The 19,491-nt window shown below is 48.3% G+C and overlaps 1 protein-coding gene across 1 annotated transcript; it reads left to right on the top strand.

Annotated features, from left to right (window-relative positions):
• The first annotated feature begins 1,974 nt into the window (after positions 1-1,974).
• WBP2NL (WBP2 N-terminal like) lies at positions 1,975-19,069 on the top strand. Its single transcript, XM_045834767.1, has 8 exons — positions 1,975-2,036; positions 9,161-9,269; positions 9,534-9,675; positions 9,878-9,970; positions 11,013-11,123; positions 17,148-17,443; positions 17,533-17,685; positions 18,839-19,069. Exons 1-8 carry the CDS (start codon positions 1,975-1,977, stop codon positions 19,067-19,069), a joined length of 1,197 nt encoding a protein of 398 aa, XP_045690723.1.
• Positions 19,070-19,491: the final 422 nt, after the last annotated feature.

The following is a 19,491-nucleotide window of genomic DNA, read 5'->3' as shown; positions in this document are numbered from 1 at the left end:
AGTGGTGTCCCTCCCTCCTTGGCCCGACAGACGTGACATCATCTCACCTGTGTGTGGAGGGTGTGACAGGGACCGTCTCAGTAAGAAGTAGCCACAGAAATTAAGGATAAAACATCTCTTGAGGTCAGCTTATCGTTAGTGGACATGAGTTTGGATACCAGTCGTAACTACCTGGGATTTTGTATGCAAAATGAGTGATGAAGTTATTACACTTGATCTTGAGGCAAGCTGTGCTCTGCATAGGCTGCTTTCTTCAATGAAAACAACGTTTATTTTCATTCAGCTAATTTTTCCAGCTTTTCCCCTCGTTTCTCCCGAAGGCACAGAACCCAAGTGTATCAAAGGAGTGAATCCATCTTGCCTCGTTACTTTACAATGAATACTTTAAGAGTTAAGGATTTACATTTAAAGCACTAGCTTGTTTCTTGTCTTTTTAAAAAAATATATTTATTTTTAGAGAGGGAAGGAAGGAGAAAGAGAGAGAGAGAAACATCAATGTGCGGTTGCTGGGGGTCATGGCCTGCAACCCAGGCATGTGCCCTGACTGGGAATCAAACCTGTGACACTTTGGTTCGCAAAGTTAAGTTTTTTAACTTAAACCATACCTGCCTCTCTTTGAGGTTCTCCCTCCTGCAGCTAGCAAATAACACAACTCTTACCTGCATATCATTTCTTTTCATTTGAATGTGATGACCATACATGTAATTGCGTGTGGGGCCTCACTGTTCTGTAGGGGGCGTGCAAGGTGCAGATGAATGGCGAGGGGTCAAGACTGGAGGAAGACGAGTCAGGGGGCTCTGGGGCACCCAAGTGAAAGGACGCAGGGCAGGAACTAGAGGGCAACGCCGCACCCGGAAGCGGGGAGGCGAAGATTTGAGTGACGGAGCAGCTTTTCAAACTCAGGTTATTGTGAGGAGAAACCTGAGAGTCCTTCCAGTTCAATGCTTTCATTCATGATGGAAATGGACGCGCAGAGCGCGTCACCGTCGTGCCTGAATTTGCACACTTAAGTACCAACGCACAGGGGAGACTAGACCTCAATGCTTCACACTGTTCCTGTGGTACTCCATTTGTTCTCATTGTCTTGTACTTAAAAAATATATTTCTGCAATCAGGATACTCCCTCTTATACCTGATGACACGGCAGTTCACTTGGCAGCTTTCTCTCTTAGTGGTACTCCTAAAAATGGTGCATCTGACAACCGACGGCATCTTTAAATTTGATGAAATACCGTAATCCAGGAGATGTTAATGCCCCTTTTCCTTGAAACCCTCTGGTGCTATGTGTGAAGTCTAAAGGAAATGAGAATATGGACAACATATTCTTATGCAGCTCACAATCATCCTTTGGCGGTGGCAGGGCAGGTATGAGGGATGATACAGGCCCCCTTCCCCTTTGGAGCAGGCATGGACGCCCCGTTGACTGCCTGACCCAGATCGCGCATCCTGTTCTATATCCCAGCTCCTAAGAAACTGGCTCTGGTTCCAGGCTTTCTCCGGAGGACCAAAGTTTTCACCTTAGGAGTAAGGGATTATTCTGGATCCTTTCTCCAAAGGTTAGGAGTTTCCTGTCCGGAGCCAGGGAGGACTCAGGAAACTTCCTGCTTTTAACTCTCATTCCGGGCAGGACCAGTTCAAGTTCATGCTGATGCTGCAGTGGCCAAGTGGGCACGTGGGGGTCGTGGGAGCCACTCATCCATCACTCACCACCCCGCGCCCTGCGGGCAGAAGCAGCTCCCTAGCCCCGCCCCCTTCCCATTCCGGGGTGTTTCCACTCCGACTTGGCCGCGTCCTCTGGTCCTCTGACCACCGCAGCTCCAGGGGTCAGCCGCCTCACCTACCCGTACCCCGCTCGCCCCACCCCTCGTCTCTGCGCCATAATCTCCGCCCCTATGCTTTACAGCCCCGCCCCACGGCTTGGCACAGGCCCCGCCCCTTCCCATCTCAGGGGCGGCTAGAGGGGCCCGGAGCAAGATGGCGGTCAACCAGAGCCACACCGAAAACCGCCGAGGGGCCATCATCCCTTACGGCGAAAGGTGCCTGAGGGGAAGCCCAGGGTGGCGTCAGAGGAGGGAGGAAGCAGACTGGGTGGAAGGGGCGACTTGCGAACTCTCGGCGAATCAGGGACTTTCCCGCCTTTCCCAGGGCTTCGCGCTTAGCTCCGCCTCGGACCTTAGTGTAGGGGCACCGCCTCGCGGGACTTCCGGGGGGTGGCGCGAGCCCGAGCGGGTGGCTCCGTACGCGCGAAGGGCGGAGCGTGTGTGAGCAGGTGGAGGGGGGCGCGCCGCCTCCGGTGTGCGAGCACCGGGCGGGAGAGGGGCGCGCTGCGGCCGAAGAAAGGTGAGGGCGCCCCGGCGGCCACTGCGGGCGCTGTGCAGCTGCCGCTGGGCCGGAGCGCGCGACCTTCGTAGGGCAACAGCCGCGGCCGCGCCCCTCCCTCCACATGCCCTGAAAGGGGCATGTGAACGGATCATTCTAGAAAGACCCTGACCTGTCGGGGGCCTCTCCTTGCCCTCAGAACTTCCCAGAGGCCCCCTTCTTCTCTGCCAGAGCCTGCCCTTACGGAGACCCGGACGCCTAGGGAGAAGGGCGCGCCCGCAGCGTCGCGGGCCACTTGGGGTTTGCACTTGTCGCTTTGAGGGTGCATCGCTGCGGCATCGCCGGTCGCGCCTCCGCTGGCCGCCCTCAGGTTCAGTCTGGGGGGAGGTTTTCACCTCCCACCTCGTGCCTCGACTTCCCCCTGAATTCCCCGGCCCCCCTCCCCCCCGTTTCGCACGGAGCCCTGCTGGTCTCCCCGCCGAGCTCCTCTGAATCATGCCCCACGCTGCTCCCTCGCCCTCGCTTTCCCTTGCGGTCGCCCGAGCGCCAGCGCGGCCTGGAAAGCCAGCGCGGTGCCCGGGTGCGGCTGCGCGCGCCTAAGTCGCTGGGAGTGCGTCTGTCGGGAGGATCCATTAAGACAGCTCCAGATGCCGATGTCCAGAGCTTTTTCGTATGCTTTCTTCTCCCGATTCTTTTCTTGACAGATTCCCACAGGCCGCCAGGGCTGTGCGTCCCCATTTGCTCCCGAAGGAGCTCCGCGCTTCCCTCGCTTTTGCAGTCGGGGACGACTGACTGCTCGCGCTCCGACCGCGCGCACCGGCCCGGAGCGCTTTGTCCTGTGTGCCTGTGACTTCGCCACGAAGCGCTTCCGATCTGGGCGCTGCATGTCCTCTCACTCGGGCTTCCTACCAGTTTTCCCTCTGCTTTTCTGACTGTGTGTCGGAGTCAGAAAACGAGGCTTTTTAAAAATAATGATAACAAGTCAATGTTATGGTCCTTGGAATGATCTTTTTGGGGCCCATATGCCCTTGAACACTTCGTCGTAGCCAAGCACTGTTCTGAGGGGTTTATGCTTAAAACGGCCCCATCCGCAGTGAGGACCGGCAGTGTTTGCCCCGTTTCACCGGTGGGAACCGAAACAAAGAGAAGGGGTCTGCCCCCACATTCTGTGGCCGGCGCCACGCGCGGGAGCTTGGATGTGGGTCTCAGCTTAGGTATTGGGCGCTGACCGCTCTGCCCGCGCTGTGCTGGCCCTCAGAAAGGACAAGGACTGCTTCTCTGCTTTCTCCTCCTCAAAGGAGGTCCTGTCAGGACGGCGGCTTCCTGGCTAGGAACCACTTTAAAGGAAAATCCTCAGAGAGGGAGAAGGCTGATTACATTTGACTCCTGCGTGTTCCCGGAGCACGCCGGAGCACTCCGTCACAGCTAGGCCCGGCTTCGTGGAGATGCGTCCCCCTCCCAGCAGAGGACCACAGGGGTGATGGCTAGACTCTCCTGGTGAACACGGAAGACACTGAGGGTTTTTTTTTTTAACTCATGTTCTAAACCTTGTGCAGTTAATTCCATGTGTTTTTATTGTAGAAAAGTTAGGAAAAAATTTAAATCACCCTGGATTCCAACGTCTAGTGCTGTTTACATTTTATGTATCCTTATCCACTTTCTCGTATGGAAAAATATGCATTCTCATTTATCAATATATTGAGAATGCATTCCAGAGTCAAAGTCTACATTATTGTTTTCAGTGGCTACTATTCTAGTGTGCGTAAACCTTTGCTGAAGCCCCATCTAGGATATTCTGGTTTTAATTTGTCATTGCTATAAATATTGCTCCAGTGAACATTTGTGGAAACTTACCTCTGCACAGCTGTCAGAATGTTTCTTTGGGATGTATTTCTGAAAGTGGAATTGTGGGATCAGAGGATATAGACTTTAAAAAAGGATTTTAAAATATTTTTATAATATAAAAATTCTTGTCAAAAATATTAAAAATATGGAAGTATATAAAATATATTTTTGGCAAAACCTGTGGAATTATATCCATTTACATTCCTCTCAGTGCTCCGAGTGACCATCTCACCGCACCCTCGCCCACACCTGGTGCTGGCCTTCGATATCGCTGCCGGTGTGATGTGTGGCATCTTTAAAAAAAAAGGATTATTGCTGAATAATGGAATCTTTAAAAAAATTATTGCTAGTGAAGTTATCTTTTTTTCCCTATGGCTATTAGCTATTTATATGTCTTTGGCAAATTTTCTTGGTTCATACAGTTTCTCCATTTTTACTAAGTTCATTTGTTGATGTAGTAAAAAAATAATAGAGACGGTATCTTCTTTACCATTACAATAAAACTTGTATATATTTAAGGTATACAACATGAAAATTTGATACACATACACGTAGTGAAATGATTACTACAGTCAAGCTATTAACATCTCATATAGTTACCATTTTTGTGTGATGAGTACATGGGAGATCCGTTCACTTCGCGTATTTTCAGTGTGCAGTACAGTAACACTGATACAGTCATCACGACTGTACATGAGATCTCTGGATTTATTCATCCTACGTAACTGCAGATTTGAGCCTTTGACCAACCTCTCCCCGTTCCCCCCTCCCCTGAGACCCCCTGGTATTAACTGTTCTATTCTCCATGTCTGTGCATTTGACTCTTCTTTTCTGTTTAGGCTTCACATGTGAGATTATACAATATATCTCTTTCTGGGTTTATCCATGTTGTAGCATGTGACAGGATCTCCTTCTTTCTCATGACTGAGTAATATTTTGTGATATATTTATTGATATATATATTCTTCATTCATTGACAGACACGTCATTTCTAAAGCTTGGCTATTGTGAGCAATGCTGCCATGAACACAGGAATACAGATATCGCTTTTATATCCTGTTTTCATTTCCTTTGAAAATATACCCAGAAGTGGGATTGCTGAATCATATTGTCATTCTGTTTTTATTACATTGATTGGTTTTCATATGTTGAGCCATCCTTGCATCCCAGGAATAAATCCCACTTGGTTGTAGTATATAATCCTTTTAAAGTGCTGTTATATTCAGTTTACCAGTATTTTGTTGAGGATTTTTGCATGAGGATTTTTCAGGGATGTTGATCTGTAGTTTTTTTCCTTCATTAAACATTTTCTCAGTTGTTTTAAGCTTTTGATTAGAGTCTAGAGTTCTGGACTGACTTTTGGAGTTCCCTAGTCTCCTCTTTTTGCTGACATCCTATTTTTTCAGTCTTAAAGGTCCTTTTTGGCTTCCGCCAAGATGGAGGCATAGGTAGACACACTGTGCCTCCTCATACAACCAAAATAAGGACAAGAATTTACAAACAAAATAGCAACCGGATCTGACAGAAAATTGAATTGTATGGAAGTCTGACAACCAAGGAGTTAAAATAGACACATTCATCCAGACCAGTAGGCGGGGCAGAGTCAGGCAGCCAGGTGGAGACGGGTCGAAGCACAAAAAGCAGCGCCTGGCAGACCCCGGGTGCGGGGTGGCAACAGGCAGACCCAGGGAAGCAGCGATTGTGAAGCGAGGCACTGCACACAAGGTGGCTGGTGGACCGGGTGGTCCCACATTTGGGTGCAGGTAAACCAGGTGGAACTGTGGAGTGAGACAGACCTCGCAACCCACGGTCCCAGCGCTGGGAAATAAGGCCTCGAAACACCGATTGAAAACACCCGTGGGTGCTGAGGTGCCTGGAGAGATTCCCAGCCTCACAGGAGAGTTTGTTGGAGAGACTCACAGGATCCTGGAATGTACACAAGCCCGCCCACCCGGGAATCAGCACCAGAAGGGTCCAGTTAGCTTGGGGGAAGCAGCGGAAGGGACTGCAGTCTGACAGAGTGGGGCAAGCGCCACTGTTCCCTCTCGGGCAACAACTGGGTTGCCCCGCCCTGGTGAACACCTAAGGCTCCGCCCCTCATACGTAACAGGCACGACAAGACAAACAAACAAACAAACAAACAAACAAACAAAATGGCCCAAACGGAAGAGCAGATCACAGCTCCAGAGCAAATGCAACTAAGGGATGAAGAGATAGCCAAGCTATCAGATGCACAGTTTAAAGCACTGGTGATCAGGATGCTCACAGAATTGGTTGAATTTGGTTGCAAATTAGATGAAAAAAATGAAGGCTATGCTAAGTGAAATGAAGGGAAATGCACAGGGAGCCAATAGTGATGGGAAGAACACTGGGATTCAAATCAATGGAGTGGACCAGAAGGAAGAAAGAAACAACTAAACAGAAAAGAAGGAAGAAACAATTCAAAAAAATGAGGAGAGGCTTAGGAACCTCCAGGACATCTCTAAATGTTCCAACATCCGAATTATAGGGGTACCAGAAGGGGAAGAGGAAGAGCAACAAGTGGAAAAGTTATGTGAATAAATAATAAAGGAGAACTTCCCCAATCTGGCAAAGGAAATAAACTTCTAGGAAGTCCAGGAAGCTCAGAGAATCCCAAAGAAGTTGGACCCAAGGAGGAACCCACCAAGACACATCATAATTACATTAGCCAAGATAAAAATGAAGGAGAGAATCCTAGAAGCAGCAAGAGATAAGGGGACAGTAACCTACAAATGAGTTCCCATCAGACTGTCAGCTGATTTCTCAAAAGACCTTGCAGGCAAGAAGGGGCTGGAAAGAAGTATTCCAAGTCATGAAAGGCAAGGACCTATATCCAAGATTGCTCTATCCAGGAAAGCTTTCATTTAGAATGGAAGGGCAGATAAGTGCTTCTCAGATAAGGTCAAGTTAAAGGAGTTCATCATCACCAAGCCCTTGTTTTGTGAAATGTTAAAGGGACTTATCTAATAAAAAGAAGATAAAAAAACATGTATAGTAAAATGACAGCAAACTCACAATTATTAACAACCACACCTAAAACAGAAACAAAAACAAACTAAGCAAACAACTAGAACAGGAACAGAACCACAGAAATGGAGATCACATGGAGGGTTAGCAACAGGGGAGCAGGAGGAGGAGAGAGGGGGAAAAGGTACAGAGGATAAGTAGCATAGATGGTAGGTAGAAAATAGGGGAGGGCAAGAATAGTATAGGAAATGTAGAAGCTAAAGAACTTACGGCACATGGACATGAACTAAAGGGGGGGAATGTGGGTGGGAGAGGGTGTGCAGGGTGGAAGGGAATGAAGGGGGGGAATGGGACAACTGTAATAGCATAATCAATAAAATATATATTTAAAAAAAACCCTTTTTTTATCCACTCACCACCACTCTGGTTCTAGTTCTTATTGCCTCACGTCAAGACTACTTTAGGAACTCCTTTTTCCCCATCACCGTTTATCCCCCCAGTACCCACTTCTATTTTAGGAACCCTGAAACTGGCCCCTGGATATACCTCCGCCTCCTTGGTCGTGTGACTGTCCTGCGGCAACAGCTGCAGCTCACACCCTTCCCCTGCCGTCTGTCGTCAGACGGTATCTTCAAGCTCTGGTTCCGCGTGGCTTCCCAGCTGTATCCCCCTGTGTCTCCCAACCCTCCTTCCGTGCAGTTCTGATGAACCCGCGTAGGTAGGCTGCGCCCACGCGCAGTTTGCTCTCTACTGCATAGAGGTGTCTACTGACGCTGCTCCCGCCCCTCCATTAACACTGCTGGGTTTCCACCAGGATCGTCCCCTACCTTCTTCACCTCTGCCGACTGAGATGCCGTTCACCCCTTAAGAATCAGCTTATATTTCAACCCTTCTATAAGGTTTTCCGTAATTACTCCAACCAAAACTAATGTACTCTTCCACTTAGTTGCCATGCCATTTTTGTGTCATTTATGTGATGTGTGTCATATATTGCTGGTGTCATTACCTGTATTCGTGTTTTAATTTGTGCATTCTTTCAGTAAGTACTTAGTACCACCCACCGTTTGCTAGGACTAAAGCGGCAAAGAGGGCGGGCATTGCCCTTAATGATCACTAGGAAAGACACTGAACAAACCAACACGTGTGATCGTTACCGAGAAAGAAAACCCCCAGTGGGGCACTAAGAGTGAGAGTAGCATGAATCCGAGTTTTTCAGGTTAAGAGTGAGGGGAGCACATGGGAGGCTGAGGGAGCAACATGTCAGAGGATTCTGGAGCATTCTGCACACCTTACCTTCGTAAACATTTACATTAGCACAGTGTTTTTAAAATATTGATGTGAGAGAGAGAAAGAAGCATCAATTTGTTGTTCCGCTAATTTATGCGTTCATTGGTTGCTTCTTGTACGTGCCCTGCCTGGAGATTGAACCAGCAACCGTGGTGTATCAGGACCATGCTCTAACCAACTCAGCTACCTGGCCATGGCTATTGGCGTAGTGCTTGATAGTTGCTGCGTAAGAAGTATGAGCATTTGCCCTGGCTGGCGTAGCTCAGTGGATTGAGCATGGGCTGGGAACCAAAGTGTCCCAGGTTCGATTCCCAGCCAGGTTACATGCCTGGGTTGCAGGCCACGGCCCCCAGCAACCGCACACTGATGTTTCTCTCTCTCTCTCTCTATCTCCCTCCCTTCCCTCTCTAAAAATAAATAAATAAAATCTTTCAAAAAGTTTGTTAAAAAAAAGAAGTATAAGCATTCATGGATGAACAGTAAGAATACAAGTAGCCTTGATAAGAAAAAGAATCCAGAGCTGAAGAGGGAAAAAAATAATTGTGAACTGTCAGGGAATAAAATCATTTAAAGTCCTTTTACGTCAGTAAGGGCGGTGGTAGTGGCAGCAGCCAACATTTACTGAGCGCTTGCTCCAGGCTGGGAACTGTGCTGAGGGGTTTAGGTTTGTCACTTTACGCCACGTTTGAATTGTGTGCTGTCTGCCCTCTCTCTCCCGCAGCGTCCTGCAGCACTGCCACGATGTGGACCTCTCCTTCCCTCAGCACCCGGAGGGATCCAATCTCTTTAGTGGTAAAAGGAGGGGAACGTTGTTCCTCACTTCATACCGGGTAATTTCTCTCCCTACTTCCGCTTTGAGCCGGTGAACGCTACCTCGGTCTGCCTTAACATGGAGCGTGGTTAACCACTGAGTTTCAAAATGTTTTAAAAAACACTCGCGTTTTGAGATTTTCCATGTTGAAGGACGATGGCAGGAAATGGGCGATGCTTCTCAGGCCCGGACGCTAGAGCAACCTTGGCCTCAGAACTGTTTTTGTGTGTCTCAATCCCCGGGCAATCTGTGCTCCGTCCCCAAAGCGTCTGTCCTCTCCTAGGTGATCTTCGTGACTTCGCAGTCGGTCAGCGACCCCCTGTGCTCTTTCATGATGCCGTTCGACCTCATGAGCAACTGCACCGTGGAACAGCCCGTCTTCGACTCCAACTACATCAAGGGAACCATTCGGGCAGCCCCAGATGGTAAGTGTTTACACTCAGAAGCGCATTTTTGTCTGAAAACCTTCCAGAAGGTTTAAGAGTCAGACTTGGCTTGTGCTGGAATTCGAACGCAAGACAGCGGCCCTGCTGCTCTGGGCAACGCTCCTCTCCGCGTCCGCGGCCGCCCTGCAGCTCCCAGCGCGCCACCTGCCTCTCGCTGAGAGTGCGCCGCTTCCTCCCCCAGGTGGCTGGGACGGGCAGGCTACCTTTAAACTGGCCTTCAGGAGGGGAGGTGCCATCAAGTTTTCCCAGATGCTGATGAACGCTGCCTCTGCTGGTGAGCAAAACCATACAGCTCTTAAGGACCTTGGGGTTTTGAGACTTGAGGAACAGAAGGAGGACTGTTATCCGGTTAGGAGGGTCTGGTCTCTGGGGTGAGACACTTGGTAGGTGCACATGTACTCACGAGGCATGTACTCACGAGGGACTCAGTAGGGAGTCCCTGCGCCTCCCTACTCCGCGCTGAGTTACAGCACCGGGTGCTGGGAACACAGGGACTGTTCGTCCCCTCCCCGTCTGGCAGGAGCTGCAGTCTGGAGGGGATTTACCATCAGACACCTGCAGCACTCGCTGTACCTGGTAATCTTTTGTCCCTCTAAATGCTGGTCTCAGATGTCACTGCCTGGTGTCTTTTTCGCTGTGGGGAGCCCCCTGCTGCCTGAGCTCCTCTCCTCCTGACCTGTCTCTTTGTCATCTCTTCTCTGGCTTCGCCTTTGTTTCCCTCAGGGTCAGCCCGCATCTCCGGGGACAGGAGGGAAGAGGCAAGCCCCAGAGCACCGCTCCAGTGGGCGTCCCGGAGCACTCGTCCACACTCTGAATACAAATAATGCTTACGATATATGTTGTTTAGTCTGGCCTCACTGCATGCCCTCTACTCTCTCACCTTTTGTACTTCAGTCCCACTGGACTTCTTCGTGCCCTGTTCTCTCATCTCCGAGTCTCAGGATACTTGCTCTGTCCGGGGTGCCCTTTGCCCTTCTCCCTTGCCTCCCACCCCGGACTTTTCAGCCCAGTTGAGACAAGCACAGGCCAGCAGAGACGGACACGTGCACACACGGTGTCCTGGGACAGAGACACGGACGAGGTGCTGGGCCGCACAGGAGGGTCGAGTGGCGTTTCCAGCTTCGACGACTGACTGGATCCTGATGCTGTAAGCCACGGTCAAGTACATGAGACAGTCTAAGTTGGAGAGGAAATGAGTTTAATTTTAGGCCCAATAACACTAGCTAACATGTATGGAATGCTTACCGTATGCTAGAGATTTCCAAGCCTTTTTAAATAGTTAAAGAGTCCCTCTTTTGCCAAACTGATCTTCTCAGCTGCCCGAGGAGCTGCACTTAGAAGTGTAAACTACTGGTTCGGCAGTCCAGGGCTGTTCGTCGTTACCGGGCAGGGGGGCGTGCTATGCAACCAAGAGATGCCTTGTCCAGGTAAGGCGCGGCGGGGGCATTCTCCCTGGGAGGCGGGAGGCGCACCAGGGGCTCGGGGGTCTACTCGCTGCCAGCGCTCCTCCAGCTCCGCTGCAGAGGAGCCTCGGAGGTCTGGGGACTGGAGAACGGCTGAGTCCATGACTTCACTTCCAGACTGAAGCCCAGTGGCAAGTCAGCAAGCTGCAGGCTTACTTTTAATTGTAACGTGCGAATACGGAACATGCTCGGGCAGGCCCCATTAGCGGGAACCTTTGCCTGCTGCCTGCGGCCAGAGCAGGAAACGTGCGCGTGCTCTTTCTCCCTCCTCCCTGCCCGTTGCGCACGAGCACCGCCACCGGGCGTGGGCCACGCCCTTCGGCCTCACTGAGGACGCCAGCCCCGGGCTTCGCGCCCTGTGCCCTCGAACGGTCGGCCCGTCCACGGCCGCTGAGTCACGGTCCTGGGAGGTGACGGGTCACCGATTCTCAAACGCTGCCCGCTGCCGACTGGTAGGCCACGAAGGATCTCCTCATAGGCCGCCTGCGGACCCCCAAACGTGGGCCCTTTCTTGGATTCTTCTTGGAGTACGACATGCGTGTCCCCTGGCTTTTAATTTTGTCTACAGCTGAAGGATGCGTATTTGTAACCTTACTAGGTACCTTGGTTTTTAAGCGTTACTCAAATCTAATACTCAAAAATCTAAAAGTAAAGTGTGGAAATTCGTGTAACATAAAAACGACCATTTAAAATGTACAATTCAAGCCCTGGCTGGCGTAGCTCAGTAGATTGAGCTCAGGCTGCGAACCAAAGTGTCGCAGGTTCGATTCCCAGCCATGGTACATGCCTGGGTTGCAGGCCACGGCCCCCAGCAACCGCACATTGATGTTTCTCTCTCTCTTTCTCCCTCCCTTCCCTCTCTAAAAATAAATAAATAAAATCTTTTAAAAAAATAAAATAAAATGTACAATCCAGAGGCACGTAGTGTATTCACAGTGCGGTGCCACCCTCAGCTCTAATTTCAAAATGTTTTCATCGCCCCGTAAAACACCCCACTATTCCCCACTGAGTGATAATTCTCCGCTTAGAAACAGTTCCCCATCGTCCCCTCCCAACATCTTTTGTTAGGCCCTGATCTGCCGTTTGTCTCTGTGGGTTTCTTATCCCAAACAGATCACATGGGAGGAGTCACACGGCACTTTGTTTCGGACCTTTGGTTCGGGGCTCGTTGACCTGGCGTGATGTGCCCGGGGTTCCTCCAAGCTGCAGCGAGTGTCGGCACTTCCCTCTTGTTGTGGCCGAATACTGTTCCTTCTCTGTGCATATCCCACAGTCCGCTCCTCCATTCACCCGCCGGTGGACATTTCACTCATTTCCATCTTTTACTGCTGCGAACACAAGCTGCTGTCAAGTCTGTGTGGAGGTCTCAGCGTGGGCATGCGTGTTCGTTTCTCCGGGGTGTCTGCACAGGGCTGGCACCACCGGGCCGCCCGGGACTCAGTGTGTCACTGGTCGAGGAGCCGCCCCTCTGTTTGCCACGGCACCCGTGCCAGTTCACGTTCCCGCCAGCGGTGCAAGGCCCTGTGTCGCCACATCCTTGCCAACGTTTGTTTTCCTTTTTGTTTTTGTGGTTTATAGTAGAGCCACCCTAGTGGGTGTGAGGGAGTACCTCGTTGTGTTTTTATTTTTATCCTCACGCGAGGATATGTGCATTGATTTGAGGGAGGGAAGGAGAGAGAGAGAGAGAGAGAGAGAGAGAGAGAGAGAGAGAGATCTATTGGTTGCCTCCTGTATGTGCCCCGACAAAGGATTAAACCCACAACCTGGGAATACATTCCCAGCCGACTGGGAATGGAACCCACAACCTTTTCATGAACAGGGTGACGCTCCAACCAACTGAGCTACCCAGCCAGGGCTCATTGTGGTTTTAATTTGCATTTCTTGAATGGCAAATGATGTTGAATATCTTTTTCCATGCTTGTTAGCCATTCGTATGTCTTCTTTGGAGATACATCTCTCCCAGTCCTTTGCCCATTTTTTCTCGGATAATTTATCTTTTTGTCATTGAGTTGTATGAGTTCTTTATATATATTCTGGATACGAATCCCTTCTCATATGTGCAGTTTGCAAATATGTTTGCCCATCAATAGGTTGTCTTGCACATTTTTGATAATGTTCTTTGATGGACAAAAGTTATACATTACAATTTTTTTTTAAAAAATGCATTAATTTGAGAGAGAGAGAGAGAGAGAGAGAGATCTGTTAGTCCACTGATTTACGCATTCACTGGTTGACTTTTGCGTGTGTCCTGACCAGGGATCGAACCCACAACCTTGGCATATTGGGATGATGCTCTAACCAGCTGAGCTACCCAGTCAGGGCTTATGTAATTTCCTTCTTGTGTTTAGTAATTTTTAAAGTTTAAAGTCTATATTTTCTTGATAGAATAACTACCCTTGCTCTCTTTTGGTTACTACTTGCATATAGTATCTTTTTCCATTCTTTTAAAAAAAATTTTGTTATCTTCACCTGAGGACATTTTTTCATTGCTTCTACAGAGAGAGGAAGTTGGGGGGGGAGAGAGCGAGAGAGAGACATCAATGTGAGAGAGAAACAGCAATTGGTCACCTCCTGTATGCTCCCTGATTGGGGATCAAACCTGCAACCTAGGCATGTGCCCCAGCCGGGAATCAAACCTGCAACCTTTCAGTGTACAGGACGACACTCCAACCAACTGAGTCACACTGGCCAGGGTTCTTTTTTTTTTTTTAAGTAAAATGTCCTATCTCATGATTTTTCATTATTTTGCTTTCAATCTATTTGTGTCTTTGTATCTCAAGTAAGTCTCTTGTACACCGTGGCTGGTGTGGCTCAGTGGATTGAGTGCCAGTAGAGGCAACAATAAATGTATCTTTCCCTCTCTTTCTCCCTCCTTTCTTTCCCTCTCTTTCTCCTTTCTCCTCTTGCTAAAAATAAATAAATAAAATCTTAAAAAAAAAAAGTCGCCCTGGCTGGTGTGGCTCAGTGGATTGAACACTGGCCTGCGAACCGAAGGGTCGCCGGTTTGATTCCCAGTCAGGGCACATGCCTGGGTCGCAGGCCAGATCCCCAGTTGGGGGTGTGTGAGAGGCAACCACACATTGATGTTTCTTTCCCTCTCTTTCTCCCTCCCTTCCCCTCTCTCTCTAAAAATAAATAAATAAAGTCTTTAAAAGTAAGTCTTCTGTACACAGCATATAACTGAGTCTTGAGTTTTTATCCTGCTGATCTCTTGTTGGAAGAGTCTTCAAGAAGGCATGGCTGCCGGTTGTCCTGAAAGCTGACCCGGGCCACTGTAAGCCTCCCTTGTCTTTGAAATGTCTGTTCTGCTTGCCTTTCCTGCTCCGAGAAGCAGCTCCGGGGATGAGGCCTTGACACGGGAGCGAGGCGTGGAGACTACCGGGACGGTATGCATGACCGAACTCAGTTAGGGCCTCTGTGTAAAACCTTCTAAGATTCGACGGGGGGTGGGGGGGGCAGTGCAGAGATCTCACTCATCTCGTGACCACCCAGGACCACCTCATAAACAAGTTCCTTTATTTGTTAAAACTGCCACTTCCTAGTCTGGAGAGGTCTGCTTGCTTCTTTGCTCTCTCCCTGCCCTCTGTGTAGGGGCACCCAGTCGGAGGTTATACGGGGAAGCTGCTGGGGAGAATGCAGACATCTCTGTCTTGAGATGGGAGAATTTAGTCCATTTGTATTTATAGCAGTCACTGTAACGGGGGCCTTTCTGTCATTTCCTGCGTACTGTCTAGCTTGTTGTCCCTCATTTCTTGGCATTGCTGTCTTCTTCTTTGGGGTTAAATTGATATTTTTATAGCAGGAAGTTTACATTCCTTTCTCATTTCCTTTTGTCTATATTTTATAGCTATTTTCTTTGTGGTTACCATGGAGGTGACATTTAACATCCTAAGGTTGTAATACTAATTTGAATGTTTACCAACTTAACTTGAATAACATACAAATACTCTGCACCTTTACAGTTCCTTCTTCATATAGGTCAGCTAATGTCACAAAATTACATCTCTATACATCGTGTGCCATAAAATACAATCTAATAATTCTTTTTAAGGCACTGCTCTCTTAAATTATGTAAAAGACAAAACATGGAGTTATGAACCATTGTTACGACAATATTGGTTTTTATCATTGCCCAGTGATTTACCTTTATTGAGATCTTAATTTCTTCATATAGCTTCAGATTGCTATTTGGTGTCCTTCCATTTCACCCTGCCGGCCTCCCTCAGGCATCTCTTGCAGGGGAAGTCTAGTGGTAGTGAACACCCTCCGCCTTTATTTATCTGGAAATGTCTTAATTTCTCTCTCACTCTTGGAGAAATTTGGCCAAATATAAGATTGTGGGGTTTTTTTACTTTTTTTTTCTGGCCTCCAAAATTTCTGATGAGAAGTCTATTGATTGTTTTTTTTTTAAAATTATTTATTTTTACTTTTAGAGAGAGGGGAAGGGAAGAAGGAAGGGAGGGAGAGAAACATCAATGTGTGGTTGTGTCTCGCACACCCCCTACTGGGGACCTGGCCCACAACCTGGGCATGTGCCCTGACTGAGAATTGAACCAGCAACCCTTTGGTTCACAGGCCCGTGCTCAATCCACTGAGCTACACCAGCCAGGGCTACTGATTATCTTACTGATGATCCCTTACATGTAACGATTCACATCACTCTTGCTGATTTCAAGATTCTCTCTTTGTCTTTGGCTTTTGCAAGTTTGATTATAATGTATCTTGGTGTGGCTCTCTTTAAGTTAATCTCCTGGAATTTGTTGAGATTCTTAGATGTTTATATTCATGTCTTTCATCAAATGGGGGAAGCTTTCAGCTATTATTTCTTCAAATATTCTTTCTACCCCTTTTTCTCTTCTTCTTGGCCTTCCAGGCAGTGTGTATGTTGGGCTCTGTCTGACGGTGGCCCACCGGCTCCTGAGGCTCTGTTCACTGTTCTTCAGTCTATTTGCTTTCTCTTCCTCAGCCGCCACAATTTCCTGTCTTAATGTTCACTGATTCTTTCTTCTGCCTATTCAGATCTAAATTTCGATCCCTCTTCTCAATTTTTCATTCAGTTTTTGTACTTTCGATCCCCAGAATTTCGTTTTGGTTTCTTGTTAGGTTTTCTGTCTTTATCAATATTTCTATTTTGTTCACACATCATTTTCTTGACTTTCTCCACAGTTTCCTTTAGTTCTTTGAGCATGTTTAAGAAAGTTCTTTAAATGTTTTTCTAGCTAACTTAAACATAAATATGGATTACAGCAAAATAACCTGGTGGTTGTTCATGCACCTGATCCAGTTAAATCACTTTGGGAAGGCAGCCAAGGCCCATGTGTATTGTAATATTAACTGGGAATTTGGAAATAATGTGTTCTCCTACCACAGGGGAACTTAGTAGTACCTATCCATACAATAAAATATAGTCCGGCTTTTCATTTATGAAATACATTAATAATACAAATAATTTTTACATAATGTCAAATAAAAAGAGCCAGATTTAAAAATCATACAGTTGTTATAATCCTGATGGTATGAACATATTAGATATTCTACAAAGAAATGCATTAAAATATTTTTTGTATTTGATCGCATTATAGATGGCTTTTTAAAATGCATCTTTTCTCCATTTTCCAAATACATATTCCTCATTAAGGATGTATTACTTTACTTCATATTCAGAACAAACTTTATTAAGTAACGGGAGGCCCACCAGAAAGATCTTTATTAAGTAAAACACATATCTCTATATACAACCAGAAGCAATGCGGAGGTATGACTGTAGGGTTGTTTTCACGCTCATTTGAATCCCTCCACAACAGGAAATGACCAAGCCGCCGACTCGTGGTGGCTGAAGGGTCTGGCTTTACTGCTATTTAGCCTGATTCTCTTCCTGTGTTACTTTCCTTTAGCATAACTGTTATCTTTTTACTCCTTCTCCCTTATTCTTTGCCCACTCTAAAAAATAAATTACTGATTTTTTTCTTTTCTTCTCAGCATACCCAGTTGTTGTCTATGGGCCCCAGCCTGTGAGATACGGAGCCCCACCAGCAGGATATGGAGCCCCACCGGGAGGATACGGAGCCCCACCAGCAGAATACGGAGCCCCACCAGCAGGATACGGAGCCCCACCAGCAGGATACGGAGCCCCACCAGCAGGATACGGAGCCCCACCGGGAGGATACGGAGCCCCACCAGAGGGATACGGAGCCCCACCTATGGGATACGGAGCCCCACCACCTGTATACGAAGCTCTGCCTGCGGGGAACAGAGCCCCACCGCCTGTATACGAAGCTCAGCCCGTGGGATACGGAGCTCCGTGGGCAGGATATGGAACCCCGCCTGCAGAATATGGAACCCCACCAGCTACAAATGAACCCCCATCTGATAGGCATACCGCTGGGACCCACAGTCCTGCAGCTGCCCAGCCTGCTGGACACGAGGCTTCTCCTCCTTCCACCTCGTCTCCTCAGGCCCATTCACCATCTTCCGAGATGTGAACCCCGAAGACTCTCACCCAGCAAAGCGGCGCCACGAAACCGAAGTCAGGACAAGAAGGGGGCTCGGGTATGTGTGTAACGGCCCTCCTCGAGTACTCACCTCGCCCTTCAGAAGGGCAATCACGGGGCGGGGAGGGGGGGGACATGGAGCTTTACTCCTGTGCCTGGCTTTTAGAAGCAGAGAGTCTACTCTCGATTAGACAGGCTAAAGAAGCGGAATTGTAGGGCTGATTCCTCAATAATGTGGTTGACGCTGGGCTGCATTTTTAAAAAGATTTTATTTATTTATTTTTAGAGAGAGAGGGAGGGAGGGAGGGAGGGAGGGAGGGAGGGAGAGAAACACTGATGTACAAGAGATACTTCGATTGGTTGCCTGTCGTGCGCCCCCAGCCGGGGACCTGGCCTGCAACCCAGGCCTGTGCCCCGGCTGGGATCGAACTGGTGACCCCTTTGCTTCACAGCCTGGAGCTCAATCCACGGAGCCACACCAGCCAGGGCAAAATGTATCTACTCTTGATCATTGGTTTTGCTTCTCAAAATCTATTCCTGAGAAATACTTGCATGTGTGCACAAAGATGCGTGTGGGAAGATTTCATTACATTCATTGTTTCTAACAGCACAGAATTAGAAATGACCTATATGTTTATTAATAGCGAATATTTAGATAAACTATAGTACATCTATGCCACATATGCAAAAACTTCTAAGTCTTATTGTTAAATGAGAAAAGCATGTTTAAGGGAGTAAGTACTACAGAAATTCTCAGTCCCATTGGACTGAATGCCCCCTGTCATAACTCATGGTTTATAACGTCTCCTTTACTTCATTGGAATGAAATTTCCAGGCAATTGCCTGTGATTCCATACCATTTGAACCAAAATGAATACAATACTATAAATTTGATGTAAAGAAGAAAAAATGGAAAAGCAGTTTGTAGGAAAATTTTAAGTATTCCAATACATAAACTCTCAGACTCCACCACACGAGGAGCCATAGCGAAGTGATCCAGCGGTAAGAGGGCCGCCCCCGGCCGGGGAGCTGCCTGGCTGGGGAAAGGGATGGACAGGGAGACCCGGCTTTTTTCGCTGTGAGCTGTATCAGGCACATGTGTGCTACATGTTTCTATCTTGAGCAATGAATAATTTTACATCTGAGTTAATAGCATGCCGGGCTCTACCTGGCTTATAACTTGTGCAGCGGCTCCTCACAGCCTTCAGGATGAAGTCCACCCTCCTGATTTTCACGTGCACGCGGATCCTGTCATGCTCCTTAGTATTCAAGGCTCTGTGCAGCCTGGCCGCCCCAGTGACCCTCCGGCTGCGGGACCCAGCCGAGCGGAACTCAGTGCAGACACTGAACTGCATGGCCTCTGCCTTCCTCCCCACGGCATTCGGCTCATCTTTTGAAACGGCTCAGAAGTTCCTCTGAGAAGCTTGTTCTGAGCTCCCCTTCTAGGGTAATTGCCTTTCTGCCAAGCTTGTATTGCACCCCCAGCATGTTTCTGGAAAAATACTTTGCCAGTGCTGTTGGGATTGTTGCATGCTGAGTTCCCCCACAACCTGTGAGCTCCTTGACAGCGGAGGCCGTGTCCCGCTGCAGAGGCCGAGCGGAGGGCCGGGGACACAGCCGTGTGTAGTTAACATTCGTCAGGTGAACGAAGACATAAATAAGTTGCGATTCTTGACTTATTACACACACACACACACACACACACACGCGCGCGCGTATACACAGCCACTGAGTTCTGGCTACAGCTAAAGACTAGAATGTGCAGAATTAGTTTTGTTTGACAAACTGTTGGAGAGGATTAGAAGCTAAAATTTCAGGTTTTAGGGAAAGCTGCCCCCTCT

The sequence above is a fragment of the Phyllostomus hastatus genome, unplaced genomic scaffold (genome assembly GCF_019186645.2).
Source record: "Phyllostomus hastatus isolate PE091 unplaced genomic scaffold, TTU_PhHast_1.1 phas_contig_198, whole genome shotgun sequence".
Lineage (NCBI taxonomy): Eukaryota > Metazoa > Chordata > Mammalia > Chiroptera > Phyllostomidae > Phyllostomus > Phyllostomus hastatus.
Note: the sequence above shows the minus strand (reverse complement) of the source record. Positions and strands in the feature narration are given on the sequence as shown.